Raw genomic sequence first — 15,220 nt, 5'->3', positions numbered from 1 at the left:
ATAGATACAAGGAATACATACGTCATACAGTTCATCCCCTTAAGTTCCACGTACATAATCCATAACTTTCACATGCTACAAGCATGAACCTTAAAATCCCATTGGATAGTTCTGTCTCCTTGTCACATTAAGACAGCCTCTATTCTACGTGTCACAAATGCTTCTGTTATTCAAACGCTGCATGCTGTTAGCTCGTGGCCCTCTCTGTCTGCCCATATACAAAGGGCAGCAATAAAACTAACTTCTGTGTCCAAGAAAAACCTGTTTTCTAAGTTTGCTTCTGAGGATACATAAAATATTATACTTTAAGATTACACTTACATACATATTCAAATCTGACATACAACCAAGGTGACCAGACAGTCCCGCCTTAAACCAATTTGTCCCGCGTCCCGCGGGTTTTTTTTAACTGTCCCGATTTTTGGAAGGCTGCCGCATTGCCTTCTGGGGCGCTCTCCTTTTCCCGCCAGGGAGCGCCGCAGAAGGCAGTGCGGCAGCCTCCCGCGCATGCGGCTGCAGGAGTGCACGCCTCCGGGTCCCGGTTTAAAAAGGTGAAAATCTGGTCACCTTAACATATACCTTTAAGGATTCCTGCAGGCCCACAGATCAATTTTAATTTATGTTCTCCACTTTCTATCAAAATTTCATTATCAAATTGGAGCTGGACTCCGATCAGGAGGACAGAATAAAAGAGGGGGGAGGGAAGGGAGAACAGAGGAGGGCCTGTTGAAGAAGAAGAGTTTGGGTTTAGACCCATTTTTTCTCTCCTGTAAGGAGACCCAAAGGGGCTGAAAAATGTCTTTCTCCTCCCTCTCCCACCAAGAGACGTTTGGTGAGGCAGGTGAGGCTGAGAGAGTTCGGAGAGAACTGGGACTGGCCCGAGGTCACCCAGCAGGAATGTAGGAGCGGGGAAACCAATCTGGTTCACCAGATAAGAGCCTCCCCCCCCCATATGGAGGAGTGGGGAATCAAACGTGGTTCTCCAGATTAGAGTCCACTGCTCTGATCCACTCTACTGTACTGTGATCCACTCTACTGTGAGGCTGAGGTATCACCATAGAAGAAGAAGAAGAGGAAGAGTTTGGATTTATATCCCCCCTTTCTCTCCTGCAGGAGACTCAAAGGGGCTGACAATCTCCTTGCCCTTCCCCCCTCACAACAAACACCCTGTGAGGTGGGTGGGGCTGAGAGAGCTCCGAGAAGCTGTGACTAGCCCAAGGTCACCCAGCTGGCGTGTGTGGGAGGGCACAGGCTAATCTGAATTCCCCAGATAAGCCTCCACAGCTGAGGCGGCAGAGCTGGGAATCAAACCCGGTTCCTCCAGATTAGATACTCGAGCTCTTAACCTCCTATGCCACTGCTGCTCCTCTTTAGATGTACTGAGAGTCTGAGAAGGCAGCTTCCAATCCAGACATTCGCACCAAGACCCCCCCCCCCAAGACAGACCATGCAAACTCTTGCCAAATTAACTAGAAATTGCTCATCTCATCTCTGTGTCATGTCCTAGGCCTTTGGGCCTCTTTTGGAACCCGGTTCCAACAGATCAGAGTGCCCCTGCTCTTAGCCACTGCTCTTAGCCACTACGCCACTGCTGCTCTTAGCCACTACGTCACTGCTCTTAGCCACTACGCCATAGCTGCCTCAACCGAATGCCTGGTGCTCTGTCTTACAGGCCCTGCAGAAATACATTAGGTTCCACAGAGCTCTGGTCTTCCCAAACAGAGCGGGAATCTGCAGAGACTTGTCGGGGGGAATCTCATTTTCCTTTTGCCCACAATTCTTCCTTTCTCTTCCCTGGAAGTCCCTGCAGGCTGTCCCCTTTTCCTGCTTCCTGAACTCCTTCCCACCCAAAATCCAACCTACTGTTATCTCTCCCTCCATCTCCAGTTTCAGTGGGACGTAAGGCCCCTTCCAAAGCAGGCCTTTTCTCCAGAGGAATTGATCTCTGATCTCAGTTATAATAGCAGGAAAACCCCAGCCACCCCCTGGAGGTTGGCAGCAGGGGACCGGGGGTGCTCAGGTTCTGTGTCATGAACGTGACATCTAGGCAGCAGGAGGTTTCTCTTTCGCAGGGCCGTTCCCAGCAACCATGAGGCTGCTAAGAACATAAGAACATAAGAACAAGCCAGCTGGATCAGACCAGAGTCCAGCTAGTCCAGCTCTCTGCTACTCGCAGTGGCCCACCAGGTGCCTTTGGGAGCTCACGTGCAGGATGTGAAAGCAATGGCCTTCTGCTGCTGCTGCTGCTCCTGAGCACCTGGACTGTTAGGGCATTTGCAATCTCAGATCAAAGAGGATCAAGATTGGTAGCCATAGATTGACTTCTCCTCCATAAATCTGTCCAAGCCCTTTTTAAAGCTCTCCAGGGGAGTGGCCATCCCCACCTCCGGTGGCAGCATATTCCAAACACCAATCACCCGTTGCGTGAAGAAGTGTTTCCTTTTATTAGTCCTAATTCTTCCCCCCAGCATTTTCAATGGATGCCCCCTGGTTCTAGTATTGTGAGAAAGAGAGAAAAATGTCTCTCTGTCCACATTTTCTACCTCATGCTAAGAACCTTCATACATACATGTTGGATACTGGACGTTGTACAGGGTCAGACACCTAGAAGAGGAGGAGGTGGACGTGCTGGGGCTCCGGTTGTCCCAGAGAGATGACCCGGAAATGTAATGGGATCCATCGCTCCATTCCCAGTGTAGATGCTGTTGAGGGTGAAAGAGAAAACTGCTATGAAGAAAGAGGAGTTCAGAGTCCCAGCAGGTCACGAATGTGGATGCAGAGAACTTGCAGGAGGAAGATGCAACATTCAGATCTTGGAGGAATGCCCGGCCTCCAATATCTCAGCAGGCCTTTCCAGATTTGGAACGGAGACTTAGTCTGTCCTGATAATACCCAGAGGGTTAATACCCCAAATGCTCCCAGGCAGGGATGTAGGTATAGATTTTTTTTTGGGAGGGGGGACTTTGGTGACTGAGCAACTGGTTTGTTCAGGTATCTTATTCCCCCTCACCCCGGTAGAGATAAAACAAAATTGAAATGCTTTTCTAACATACATAATGCACAGCTATGTAGTGATCGGATGCAAGCCAGCTCTTTGAAAATGAAATCTAGGAGATAGAGCAGGGGTCTTCAAACTGTGGCCCTCCAGATGTTTCAGAGACTACAATTCCCATGAGCCCTACCACTTGGCCATGCTGGCAGGGGCTGATGGGAATTGTAGTCCATGAACATCTGGAGGGCCATAGTTTGAAGACCCCGGGATAGAGTAATGCTAAGTACGTCCTGCTTTCTATATGCCAATCTTAGATCTAAAGTTTTCAAAATAAAAATCAAAGGTACAGGTGTCTATATAAACTTATTTGCTGGCAGTTTAAAATCTTGTGGCATCGATTGCAAACAGACAGAAGTAGAAGGAGAAGCCAAACTGTCCTGACTGGAAACAGTCCTGCTTGCACTGCTGCTATCATGGTCAACTTCACCTTTGTTCTTTTTGTTAAAAAAATTAAAATTAGTTCCGCCCCCATGCATTGCATTTAAACACCATTGAAAGTGATGCTGTTTGGGGGGTGGATTCCCCCCACCCCCAAATAGCATCACTTTCAATGTTGTTTAAACTCGGGACCCCGGATTCTCCCTTTAAGGTGGATTTAAAAGGAGAATCTGGGGTCCTTAGTTTAAACGACATTGAAAGTGATGCTGGAATCCACCCCCAAACAGCGTCACTTTCAATGGTGTTTAAACTAGGGAGCCCAGATTCTTCTTTTAAATCCACCTTAAAGAGAGAGTCTGGAGTCCCAAGTTTAAACAACATTGAAAGTAATGCTGTTTAGGGGTGGATTCTTTCCTCCCCCCCCCCCCGGAAAAAAACCCAGCATCACTTTCATTGGTGTTTAAACTGGGGACCTCAAATTTTTCATTTCAATCCATCTTAAAAGGAGAATCTAGGGTCCCCAGTTTAAACGACATTGAAAGTTATGCTGGAATCCACCCCCAAACAGCATCACTTTCAATGGTGTTTAAACTGGGGACCCCAGATTCTCCCTTTAAGGTGGATTTAAAAGAAGAATCTGGGCTCCCTAGTTTAAACACCATTGAAAGTGATGCTGTTTGGGGGTGGATTCCAGCATCACTTTCATTGGTGTTTAAACTGGGGACCTCAAATTTTTTCATTTAAAACCAGCATCACTTTCATTGGTGTGTAATCTGGGGACCTCAGATCCTCCCATGAAGTCCATGCCCAAAGGGGTGGATTTAAAAGGAGAATCTGGGGAGATTTGGGGGGCTGCCTGCTGTAGATGAAAAGGATCTAAATGACAGCACATCTGACTGATGCAAGAGGTGAAGCCCTAGATAGAACCAGAGTAAACCAGTTCTGTCTGGACTAACTGACCTTTACACTGATTGGACAAGACCTGTATATAAGTCTGAGCAGATGTGACAGCTGTGTTGTTAGGGTCTGAGGAGTTTGAGCGAAGCATCCTGTCAGTCTGTTCTATGATTCTGTAAATAGCTCTGTATATACTTGCACGATAGATACTTTACTGAAGAATAACTGCTTCCTGAGGTGTTTTTGCCCATCCTGCTGGTGCAGTAGAGTGCCAACTCTGAATTTCTTACTCTTGGTAACGGGTCTTCCGCTGGCCACAGGTCTATTCGTCAACATTGTTAAGCTATCAGCACCAAAATTTCAGGGTATCTTTAGGAGACCCTCTTGATGATACCACCCAGATTTAGGGAAGTTTGGTTCAGGAGGTCCAAAGTTGTGGACCCTCAAAAGGGTAGCCCCATCTACTAATAATTCCCATTGGAAACAATGGGGGGTGGGGCACCCCCTTGGGAGCCCATAACTTTGGACCCCCTGAACCAATCCTCACCAAACCTGGGTGGTAACATCAGGAGAGTCTCCTGAAAAATGCCAGAAAATTTGGTGCTGCTAGCCTAAAAACCGCGCCCCCTGCAGGCCAAAAACTGAAAAAAACACTAAAAAGTACAAAAAACCCACGAACGAGCTTATGAGCTTTGGACATGTAAGGGGGGGTTTGAACCCAAGAAACCACCTCCCCCTTATCTACGTCCTTGCTCCCAGGGAAGGGAAGGTTTGCAAAGGCTTGTTTGCAAACCCTCCTGTGGAAATTCCGAAGTTATGTCTTGGTTGCAGTTGGCAATACAGAAGACATTCAAAAAATCTGACCCTGTTCCTTCCCACGATGCCTTGGGGAAGAGAAACCCACACCTCCAGCTCCCTCCCACTACAACACAACATCCACAGTAGTGCAGCTTTCCCCCCAACCGAGCCATGTTTTTAAATGTTGAGAGATCGACGGACGTGATGCAGGTCAGAGAGACATTTATGTGGCTGCGTAGTGGAATTGTTCAGAATTAAGCTGTGAAAGGGAATGAAAAGAAACCCAAAGTGGGAACGTACGCTGTGTGGCGTAGCACTGAGCCCAATCCAGACGTAGTTGGTAGAGCTGCGGGCTCTGATGTAAGCAGAAACCATCTTTTCCTCCTTTGGGTCGAAAAAGGAGGCCAGGTGAGCTCCCTGTTTGTGGCTCTGACACGCAGCCTGCCAGGAGAAAAGAAAAGGCTACCTTTGAATCAGAATTAGGACATACCTAACCAGTCTCTTCTGTAGACATTAATCGTAGTCTCCAACAGTTGGAAGATAGGAATAGATGTAGTTGCTTACTCTTCCCTGCAGGAGAGCATTAGGAGGAGCTATTTATTGCAGAGGTAGAAAAAGTGTGTGTAACTTTTCCCCTTCTCTTTACTTTTCCGGGGGAAGTCTGCTCTCCCCACCTGAATCCCAGGCCCCTTGTTACCAAATGTCAACCCATGCAAACTTCCTAGACCAGTGTTTTCCAACCTTTTCGAGGTCAGGGTACCCTTGACCTCACTCTTCATATCTCACGGTACCCCTGCCGCCACCCTCCACCTTCCCCTCCCATTGTCCCTGCTTGCCACACCCCCCACCTTCCCCTCCCAGGGTGAAGGGTAGCACTGGGGGTGGTGGTGGCTGCTGGCCTTGTGGCAGGCCCTGCCCCATGGGCCAGCCCCATGTCCTTGCTGGAGCCGGTGGGAGACACCACAAAAATGAGGGGGGGCGGTAGTGTTGCCGCGGTACCTCTGGGACATGCTCACGGCACCCCAGGGTACCACGGAACCCTGGTTGAGAATGGCTGTTCCTAGTAAGGTGACCAGATGGTCACCTTTGTGATCCGGGACAGGGAAGTGGCTGCGCGCGTGCTAGCGCGTATGCGCACGCAGCCGCAGAAGCACATTGCCTTCTGGGGCTTGCCCTTTGCCTCTTGCAAGCCCCAGAAAGCCGGGCGCTCCTGCAGCCGGGCGCGCGGGAGGCTGCCGCACTGCCTTGCGCCCCAGAAGGCAGTGCAGCAGCCTCCCAAAAATCGGGACAATTTGCAGAACCCGCAGGACGCGGGATAAATTGTTTAAAGGCGTGACGGTCCCGCCAAAAGCGGGACGTCTGGTCAGCCTATGTCCTAGACCATGCAAACAGGACTCAGATCTAGGCACAAACACAGGAGAATGAATTCTGTCCTTGCCAAAGACTGGGATCAAAATGAAACGTGATAGAACACAAAAGCTTTGAATGGGAAATGGATGTTGTGATGCGTTAGAATAGTTGTTCCCAGCCTGGAGTACATGTACCGCCAGGGCTAGGTGCCAGAGCATTTGGGGGTGTGCAAAAAATTACATAATAGGTTTGTCAATATGGGGGTAGAATTTTAGGAAAATCAGTTTCCAGTGGGTACGCGAGATAAAAAGACGGGGAGCCACTGCTTTCGACTAACTGGAAACAGTTTATTGAGCAGAACCGGTCCAGCAGTCCGAGAGGAAAATCCGGTATGGAGGATGCTGTTGCCTAGTTCACAGTCTCGATTAGGTCAAAATATCAATATATCTATTTCTCAACACGGCCAAAGGCATGGGTACTTAAATTCATAGACCGGAGCCATGAACAGTAAATACAGATGTTTCTAGAAACTTGGAAAATTTGCAAAAAAAATCAGAAAATTTGGAATCTACCAGTGTAGAAGAAGAAGAGTTTGGATTTATATCCCCCCCTTTCTCTCCTGCAGGAGACTCAAAGGGGCTGACAATCTCCTTGCCCTTCCCCCCTCACAACAAACACCCTGTGAGGTAGGTGGGGCTGAGAGAGCTCTGAAGAGCTGTGACTAGCCCAAGGTCACCCAGCTGGTGGGTGTGGGAGAGCACAGGCTAATCTGAATTCCCCAGAGAAGCCTCCACAGCTCAGGCGGCAGAGCGGAGAATCAAACCCGGTTCCTCCAGATTAGATACACGAGCTCTTAACCTCCAACGCCACTGCTGCTACTAGAAGTTCCCCTTGGGTGCACTAACTGGGGAAGTTGACAAGTTGATTATGTATTTTTATGTGATCTGTAGGTTTTATTTATAATGTAGAGCAGCTCTAGCTCTATAGGGAAGACAGATGATGAATATATATTTAAAGTAATCAGTGAACAAGCAAACACAAGTGGTATACAATCATGACATGGGCACCCCCTCTCTCCTGGTCTTTTGACAACATTTTAAAGTTTTGTAAATTTTTTCGCTTTAGTCCAAACACTTTTCGGTCTCAATTTTTTTTTGCATTTTGAATACTTCAAATGTCGAATAAAGAGAAATCCTTTCATGGACATGCTTATAACTCTAGGCCTTTTGAAATACGACGATTACGCACATCCCTGTAAACCATAATACATGCACCTTTCCTGGTCCATTTTCTATTCCTCTTTTAGTCCTGAGCAGCACTTACCTCCGCTGACTCCCAAGACAAATAACTTGCAAAATACACATAGCAGTTTCGTTTGTAACTAAGTGCCCCAGAAGGGCATGGAGATTTCGCAGCCGGTTGTTCATCACTGGTCGCTGGAAGAGCCTCTTTAATTGAAGAAGAAAAAAAGAGTTTAGATTTATACCTTGCCTTTCTCTCCTGCAAGAAGTCTCAAAGCAGCTTGCAAACCTCTTCCATTCCTCTTCCCGCAACAGCCACCTTATGGGGCATGTGGGGCTGAGAGAGTTCTGAGAGAACTGCGAGTGGCCCAAGGTCACCCGGCAGGCTTCATGTGCAGGGTTGGGGAGGTAAATCCTTTTCTTCAGACTAGAGTCCGCCACTCATGTGGGGGAGTGGGGAATCAAACCCAGTTCTCCAGATTAGAGTCTGCCGTTCTCAACCACTACACCCCGCTGTCTCTGAGCAAATGCTTTGGATGTGGATGGCTGACCAAGTGTCTGCAATTACCAAAACATTTAGCATTAAAAATTCCTTGGACAGACAACACCCACACAAGTGAGCTATTGTTTCTCTTCCCCCCACTTAAGAACATAAGAACATAAGAACAAGCCAGCTGGATCAGACCAGAGTCCATCTAGTCCAGCTCTCTGCTACTTGCAGTGGCCCACCAGGTGCCTTTGGGAGCTCATGTGCAGGAGGTCAAAGCAATGGCCTGCTGCTGCTCCCGAGCACCTGGTCTGCTAAGGCATTTGCAACCTCAGATCAAGGAGGATCAAGATTGGGAGCCATAGATCGACTTCTCCTCCATAAATCTGTCCAAGCCCTTTTTAAAGCTATCCAGGTGAGTGGCCATCACCACCTCCTGCGGCAGCATATTCCAAACACCAATCACACGTTGCGTGAAGAAGTGTTTCCTTTTATTAGTCCTAATTCTTCCCCCCAGCATTTTCAATGGATGCCCCCTGGTTCTAGTATTGTGAGAAAGAGAGAAAAATTTCTCTCTGTCCACATTTTCTACCCCATGCATAATTTTGTAGACCAATCATATCCCCCCTCAGACGTCTCCTCTCCAAACTAAAAAGTCCCAAACGCTGCAGCCTCTCCTCATAAGGAAGGTGCTCCAGTCCCTCAATCATCCTCGTATTTGGTTGTGGTGGTTTTTCCGGGCTGTGTGGCCGTGGTCTGGTGGATCTTGTTCCTAACAGCGTGTAACAGACTTCCCTCTGTGCTACACCTCTGAAGATGCCAACCACAGATGCAGGCGAAACGTTAGGAACAAGATCCACCAGACCACGGCCACACAGCCCAGAAAACCCACCAGAACCAGTTGAGTCTGGCCATGAAAGCCTTCGACAATACATGGTTGTGTTTGTTTTATTCAAAAGATCATCAGAAGAACATGAATGGATGCAAACAGACGTCCCTGCAGGGAAGACGACCCTTTGGAGAGCAGCTGCTTAGGAGGGTGGACGCCGTGGCATGAGACCCGTCCCAACCCCAGACTTCCCAGACTCCACTCCCAAAATTGCCAGGAATTTTCCAGCCCCCAGTTGGGAATCCTGTTCTTTCCATTCAGGAGGGCAGGGGACCGTTTCTCTTCCATTTTCATCTCTATTCACATCGTTGCCATTTCTCCACTCACAAAACTTCAAGGGGCTTCAGGAAAATGAATAATTTATTCTTATTTTTTTTATTCAGTTCCCTACCCAGATTGGGCTCTGGAGCACAGGGAGAAGATGTGCAAGCTGAAAACAGGAAAACACTGAAGCAGCGAGTGAAAAAAGCACAAAAATCCAGCAGCGCAACTCCACAGAAATAATAAATATCTCCTGAAGTGGAATGCAGGGCCTGTAAGACGGAGCTATTCCACTGGGCTTTTGGAGGGGCTGGCCGCGGTTCTATTGCCCCCCATTGAAACCGGAACTAAGCTGCCTTTCCCATCTTGGTAGGGCCCTGATTCCACCCTGGGCCCTGCCTTCTCCTCCCTTCTCCTTTGGCCTTTAGACCGGGCGCCTGTGTGTGTGTTTTTACACAACCTTTGTTGTTCAATTTGTATTTATTGTTTTAATTGCTGCTGAATTTTAATGAGTTAGATTTTATGTTATATTGATTTACTGTTCTGGAAACAGTCATGTTGTGAGCCGCCTCGAGCCCTTCGGGGATGAGGCGGCCTATAAATAAATAGGTAGACAGACAGACAGACAGACAGACAGACAGACAGACAGACAGACAGACAGACAGACAGACAGATAGATAGATAGATAGATAGATAGATAGATAGATAGATAGATAGATAGATAGATAGATAGATAGATAGATAGATAGATAGATAGATAGATAGATAGATAGATTTTCATAAATGACCTGGAAGTAGGGGTGGGTAGTGTGGTGGCCAAGTTTGCAGATTATACCAAATTATGTAGGGTGGTGAGAACCACAAAGGATTGCGAGGCTGCAGCGTTTGGGACTCTTTAGTTTGGAGAGGAGACGTCTGAGGGGGGATATGATTGAAGTCTATAACATTATGCATGGGGTAGAAAATGTTGACAGAGAGAAATTTTTTCTCTCTTTCTCACAATACTCGAACCAGGGGGCATTCATTGAAAATGCTGGGGGGAAGAATTAGGACTAATAAAAGGAAACACTTCTTCACGCAACATGTGATTGGTGTTTGGAATATGCTGCCGCAGGAGGTGGTGCTGGCCACTAACCTGGATAGCTTTAAAAGGGGCTTGGACAGATTTATGGAGGAGAAGTCGATCTATGGCTACCAATCTTGATCCTCCTTGATCTCAGATTGCAAATACCTTAGCAGACCAGGTGCTCAGGAGCAGCAGCAGCAGAAGGCCATTGCTTTCACATCCTGCATGTGAGCTCCCAAAGGCACCTGGTGGGCCACTGCGAGTAGCAGAATGCTGGACTAGATGGACTCTGGTCTGATCCAGCAGGCTAGTTCTTATTTTATTTATTTATTTATTTATTATTCCATCTTTATACCGCCTCTCCCTCGAAGGGCTCAGGGCTAGTTTACAACATTATGTTCTTATGTTTAGATGATAGATAAGATAGATAGATAGATAGATAGATAGATAGATATGATAGATAGATAGATAGATAGATAGGATAGATAGATAGATAGATAGATAGATAGATAGATAGATAGATAGATAGATAGATAGATAGATAGACAGATAGATAGATAGATAGAGGATAGATAGGATAAACTTCTTTTATGGGCGTGGGGGGAATCCAAAAATGCTAGCATCAAATTCAATTGGCGCTGACAGCTGTTTCCAAAGGCCAGCGGCTTCCTCTATTTCCCTTCCCCCTTCTCCTTTTGTGGGCTAAAAAATCCTGTCTAAATGGAATCCTGGAACAGTCTCCTGGAAATTACACCGGGAGGCTGATCCCTGGATGACAGAGAGATCCGTCTCCCCTAGATCTAAATGGTGCCTTCGGAAGGTGGACTCTAAGACACGACACCCCTGCAGAGCTCCCCATTTCTCGAAACCCCACCACCACCAAGGCTCTACATCCAAACCTCCAGGAATTTCACAACCTGGAGCTGGGATCCCTACCATGAGAGAATGGAAGTTGCTTAGGAACATCACCATCCAAAGTAATTTGACTGGATAAGAATAAGCTTAAAGCAAACAAAAAATTGACTTGTATCGTCCAAGGCTTTCACGGCCGGAATCACTGGGGTGCTGTGTGGTTTCCAGGCTGTATGGCCGTGTTCTGGCATTTTGCATGGCCATACAGCCCGGAAACCACACACAGCACCCCCCAAATTTGACTCCCAGCCCCAATGCTCACCATCTTCCACCGGGGTACGCTTTGATCCAAAGACGAAACAGCCCAAGAAGAAAAGGCCAAAGTAGACAACCTTTCCCATCTTCTCGTTCTCCTGGAAAACAAAATCCCGCCAGAATGCCCCATCACGACATCTTTATCACCTGGGAGGGCCTCTGCAGCCCTCTGCAACACCCACCCAAGCCTCTCATTTAGTTTATTGATTTCATTCCATTTCTAAGATTTTGTTAGATTTGCATACATTATTAAGGCATTCATGAAACGTACAAGACAGGTCTGTAAGCCGGGCCTTCCAGGCAAAACTGGACAGTGACTTTCTTGAGCCTCGTTGGCTCCACTGAAGAGAAATATTGGAAGGTTGCAGTTCAACCTTGGAGAGGTTCCTGCTGGAGATTCTGGCGGAACGCCCGGGATGGTTAATCTCACTGTTATCTGTCTGCTGCTCGCTTGCCTGTGTGAAACTGTCTGTGTGAAATTCTGTGTGAGAACTTGAATTGTTTATCTGTCCTTGTTTGTCTGTTTATCTGTTCTTGGCGGGAACTTGTCTGAAGCCCATGTAAGCGGCTGTTTGAGAGTTGGGGGTCAGTTCCCGCATTTCCTGTCTTTGACTAAGAATGCCAGCTCAATACAGAACTTAACACGGTTGCTTTTGACTGGACTTTACTGGTTCCTTACAAATATTGCTAGCCACGCGAACAAATACAAACCTGTCTTCTCCTGTGTACAAGACAGGTCTGTAAGCCGGGCCTTCCTTGCAAAACTGGATAGTGACTTCCTTGAGCCTCGTTGGCTCCACTGAAGAGAAATATTGCTAGCCACACGAACAAATACAAGCCTGTCTTCTACCAAGTCAGCCCATCAAGGGCTCCTCAGATAGGCAGCGGTTCTCCAGGGTCTCAGCCGGATGTCTTTTATATCACCTCCTGCTTGATCCTCTTCAGGGATTATATTTATTATTATATTTATACCCCACCCGATTCCTGGCTGACGACGGGCTCAGGGCAGCTTAGAAACAGGATTAAAACAACCCACAAGGATGGATACAGCACAGCATAAACATGACATCTTCAGGACGTTATTAAAAGATCCGTTTGGGGATTTTGTGTTCCCACAGCATGGGAGAAAACAAGCGTCGTCAGCCAAAACTAATATTTTTTCCCGCCTGCTGCACGGAGCTCCAGTCATATCCTCAGTGGTGCCGGCCATTCCTGTGTGCTGCAAGGAGATTCCCCACGGAGATTTCCTCTGCTTGTGTTGGAAGAAAGGGACTTTACGCTGTTTCCTGCCTCATCCTACAGAGGGGGTTTTTTACGAGCGAACTAGTGGCTAGATAGGGACTTAGGAATTTGTCACCTTTACTCTATCATGCTGACTCTATCCCTTTGATGTAGACTGATACTCTTAGGGACTTCCTCCCTTGCTTCCGCCTTCTTCTCGACCCTCTCCATCCTACCTTCATCATGCCTAGGGAGAGGATGTGTCTCCTACGCCTCCACCTCCACCCAGCTAGATTAGATTAGATAGTGAACCTGTCTCTCCACCTTTCTATCCAGAATGGAGTTCACTAATAAATACTCTTTTCATTAGATTAGAAACTACAAACGACTCTGACTTTCTTTTATGTCTGAAGTTCTCTCTAGCAAGCTCAACCACGCGTGTGTGCTCAGGTAAGCTTCCCTGTGTTCAGCCTCTGTGCCGCTCTGCTACTTTTTCAAAGGAAACACATGCACCAGGTGTGGTTCTCCCCAACAGCTTGCAGTTCATCTGTTTGCTATTTTAGAGTCTCAAGCTGATGAGTAAATGTTGTTTAGCCTCGCGATCCCATGCATGTGTTGTTTTTCCTTCTTTTGTTTTGAGGGGGCTGTCTTCGAAGCTGCGGCAACACAAATATGCACATATTGCAGCTTCTTTAGTCATCATGTCTCCATAGCTTCACAGACATCCCCCTCAAAACAAAAAAGGAAAGTCGGCATGTGCACAGGATCGCAAGGCAAAACAAACTTTGTTCATCTACTTTTTACAGTGAAATAGCAAACAGATGAGGTGCAAGCAGAGGAAACCTCCGGGGAAATCTCCATGGAGAATCTGCTGCAGCGCACAAAATGTCAGGTGCAAGCTGTGGAAATGGAAGTAAGAGGTTTGAACAGGAGAAATAAAATGTTCCCTTGTTGGCATTCGCTCAGCAGGCAGGCACTGTCTTCATCTTGGATTGGGGGGAGAAGATCGCTAGTTTAACAATTTTCGAAAAACCTGGGTTGAGAGAAATAAAATGGGCTGAACTCATTTTGGGTAAAAGAGCCGTGCAAAGTTCTTCCCCAAAATTATTTTTATAACATCCTAAAGATGTTCCATTTGTGCTGTACGGAATCCACCAATGTCAAGAAGCATGAGTTACATGAATTAATTCTAATATATATATTTTTTTACTTATTATTAACCTGGGACCTTTGCAATCCAAGCAAAGGCTCTTCCACAGAGCCACAACCGCTTCCTTTCCCAACCCAACCATCTACCCTGCATGTCCAGCTGGGAAGGTTGCAGCCAAGTGTGAGTAAAGTTCAAAGTGAGGATTTTGTGCTTTCACTTACTCAAAGAGGCATTAATGAGTCCCTTGTGATGCCTGGAGTCTTTGAGTCACACTGTGGGTTGTACCCAGACTTACCAGATCCCCTGCTTTGGGGGACAACATTTACTCCACACCTCTGACTCCCTACCACTTTTGAATGGGATTAATGTGGGGAAAGTGTGGGGAAAGGAATTGGTGTCACTCCAAGGCTGTAACTTCGCTTCCAGTGTGAACCTGGAAGTGATATCATACAACGCAGAGTTTTGCTAGAATCCCAGTGTTGACTAGCATGATGACATCACTTCCAAGTTTATGCCGCAATTGACTCATGATGTGTCAGAGAGCCAAACTACACATTACAATTTGTGAAAAGTTGGGTCTGGGGAATCAAAGTCACAGTCCCCCAAACCTCAAAGCAACTGCAGGGAGTGACTTCTAAAAACAGAAGAACAAGGAGAGCCCAAATGTGCTCTGATGTGGGGGAAGGAAGGACTCTTGCCTCCCCCCGAATAATTTCCTGCCCCCCATTATTATTTCCATTATTAAGCTGTTCTACCTGCAGAAACACTCCACATGGAACAGCAAAGCTATCCAAATATAAACCACATGAAATTTATTTGTAAATATTTTGGCCTTATGCACTCCCAAAGGATATTCTTCCATTGTCTTGGTTACCTGGCAGCACCCAGGAATAGACTCAGACCCAAAGGCGGGAGGGTATGGAGATAGAAAAACTCACCTGTCTGCTGATCTTTTCCTGGATAGTTGGGAATTGATGGAGGGCAGTCCCAAAGGTAACCTGTGTAGATCAGTCCTGCTTCCTTGGAATATTTATAGGGAGTGAGAGGGTGGTGGTGGTACCTGAACAAACACATCCAAGTGCCCAGCCAGCCCCAAAGCAAACAGTAATTCATCCTCTTGGCAGAGGTCCCAGTAATATGGCACAGAAAAAGCCCTATAGTGTGTTGCTCTGTCAGATAACAAGACACCCCTATAGTAGACACAGCAGTGGTATGTGATGGAACGTGTCAAGGTCTAATTAATTTCCTATAATTATTTGTGCA

At 47.0% G+C, this 15,220-nt stretch overlaps 2 protein-coding genes across 2 annotated transcripts in view; both read right to left on the bottom strand.

Moving 5' to 3' along the window:
- The window catches only part of NME6 (NME/NM23 nucleoside diphosphate kinase 6), a 581,226-nt gene that overhangs the window by 402,506 nt on the left and 163,500 nt on the right, over positions 1-15,220 (bottom strand). The window lies entirely within an intron of this gene.
- On the bottom strand, positions 1,645-14,944 carry LOC125434944 (regenerating islet-derived protein 4-like). Its single transcript, XM_048500828.1, has 6 exons — positions 14,896-14,944; positions 11,594-11,684; positions 7,799-7,923; positions 5,426-5,566; positions 2,558-2,702; positions 1,645-2,106 (listed from the first exon to the last, which is right to left on the bottom strand). The coding sequence occupies exons 2-6, from the start codon at positions 11,670-11,672 to the stop codon at positions 2,099-2,101; spliced, it is 498 nt and encodes a 165-aa protein (XP_048356785.1). The 5' UTR covers positions 11,673-11,684; positions 14,896-14,944; the 3' UTR covers positions 1,645-2,098.

The sequence above is a fragment of the Sphaerodactylus townsendi genome, linkage group LG06 (genome assembly GCF_021028975.2).
Source record: "Sphaerodactylus townsendi isolate TG3544 linkage group LG06, MPM_Stown_v2.3, whole genome shotgun sequence".
NCBI lineage: Eukaryota > Metazoa > Chordata > Lepidosauria > Squamata > Sphaerodactylidae > Sphaerodactylus > Sphaerodactylus townsendi.
The sequence above is the reverse complement of the archived record's forward strand: the minus strand, read 5'-3'. Positions and strand labels throughout refer to the sequence as shown.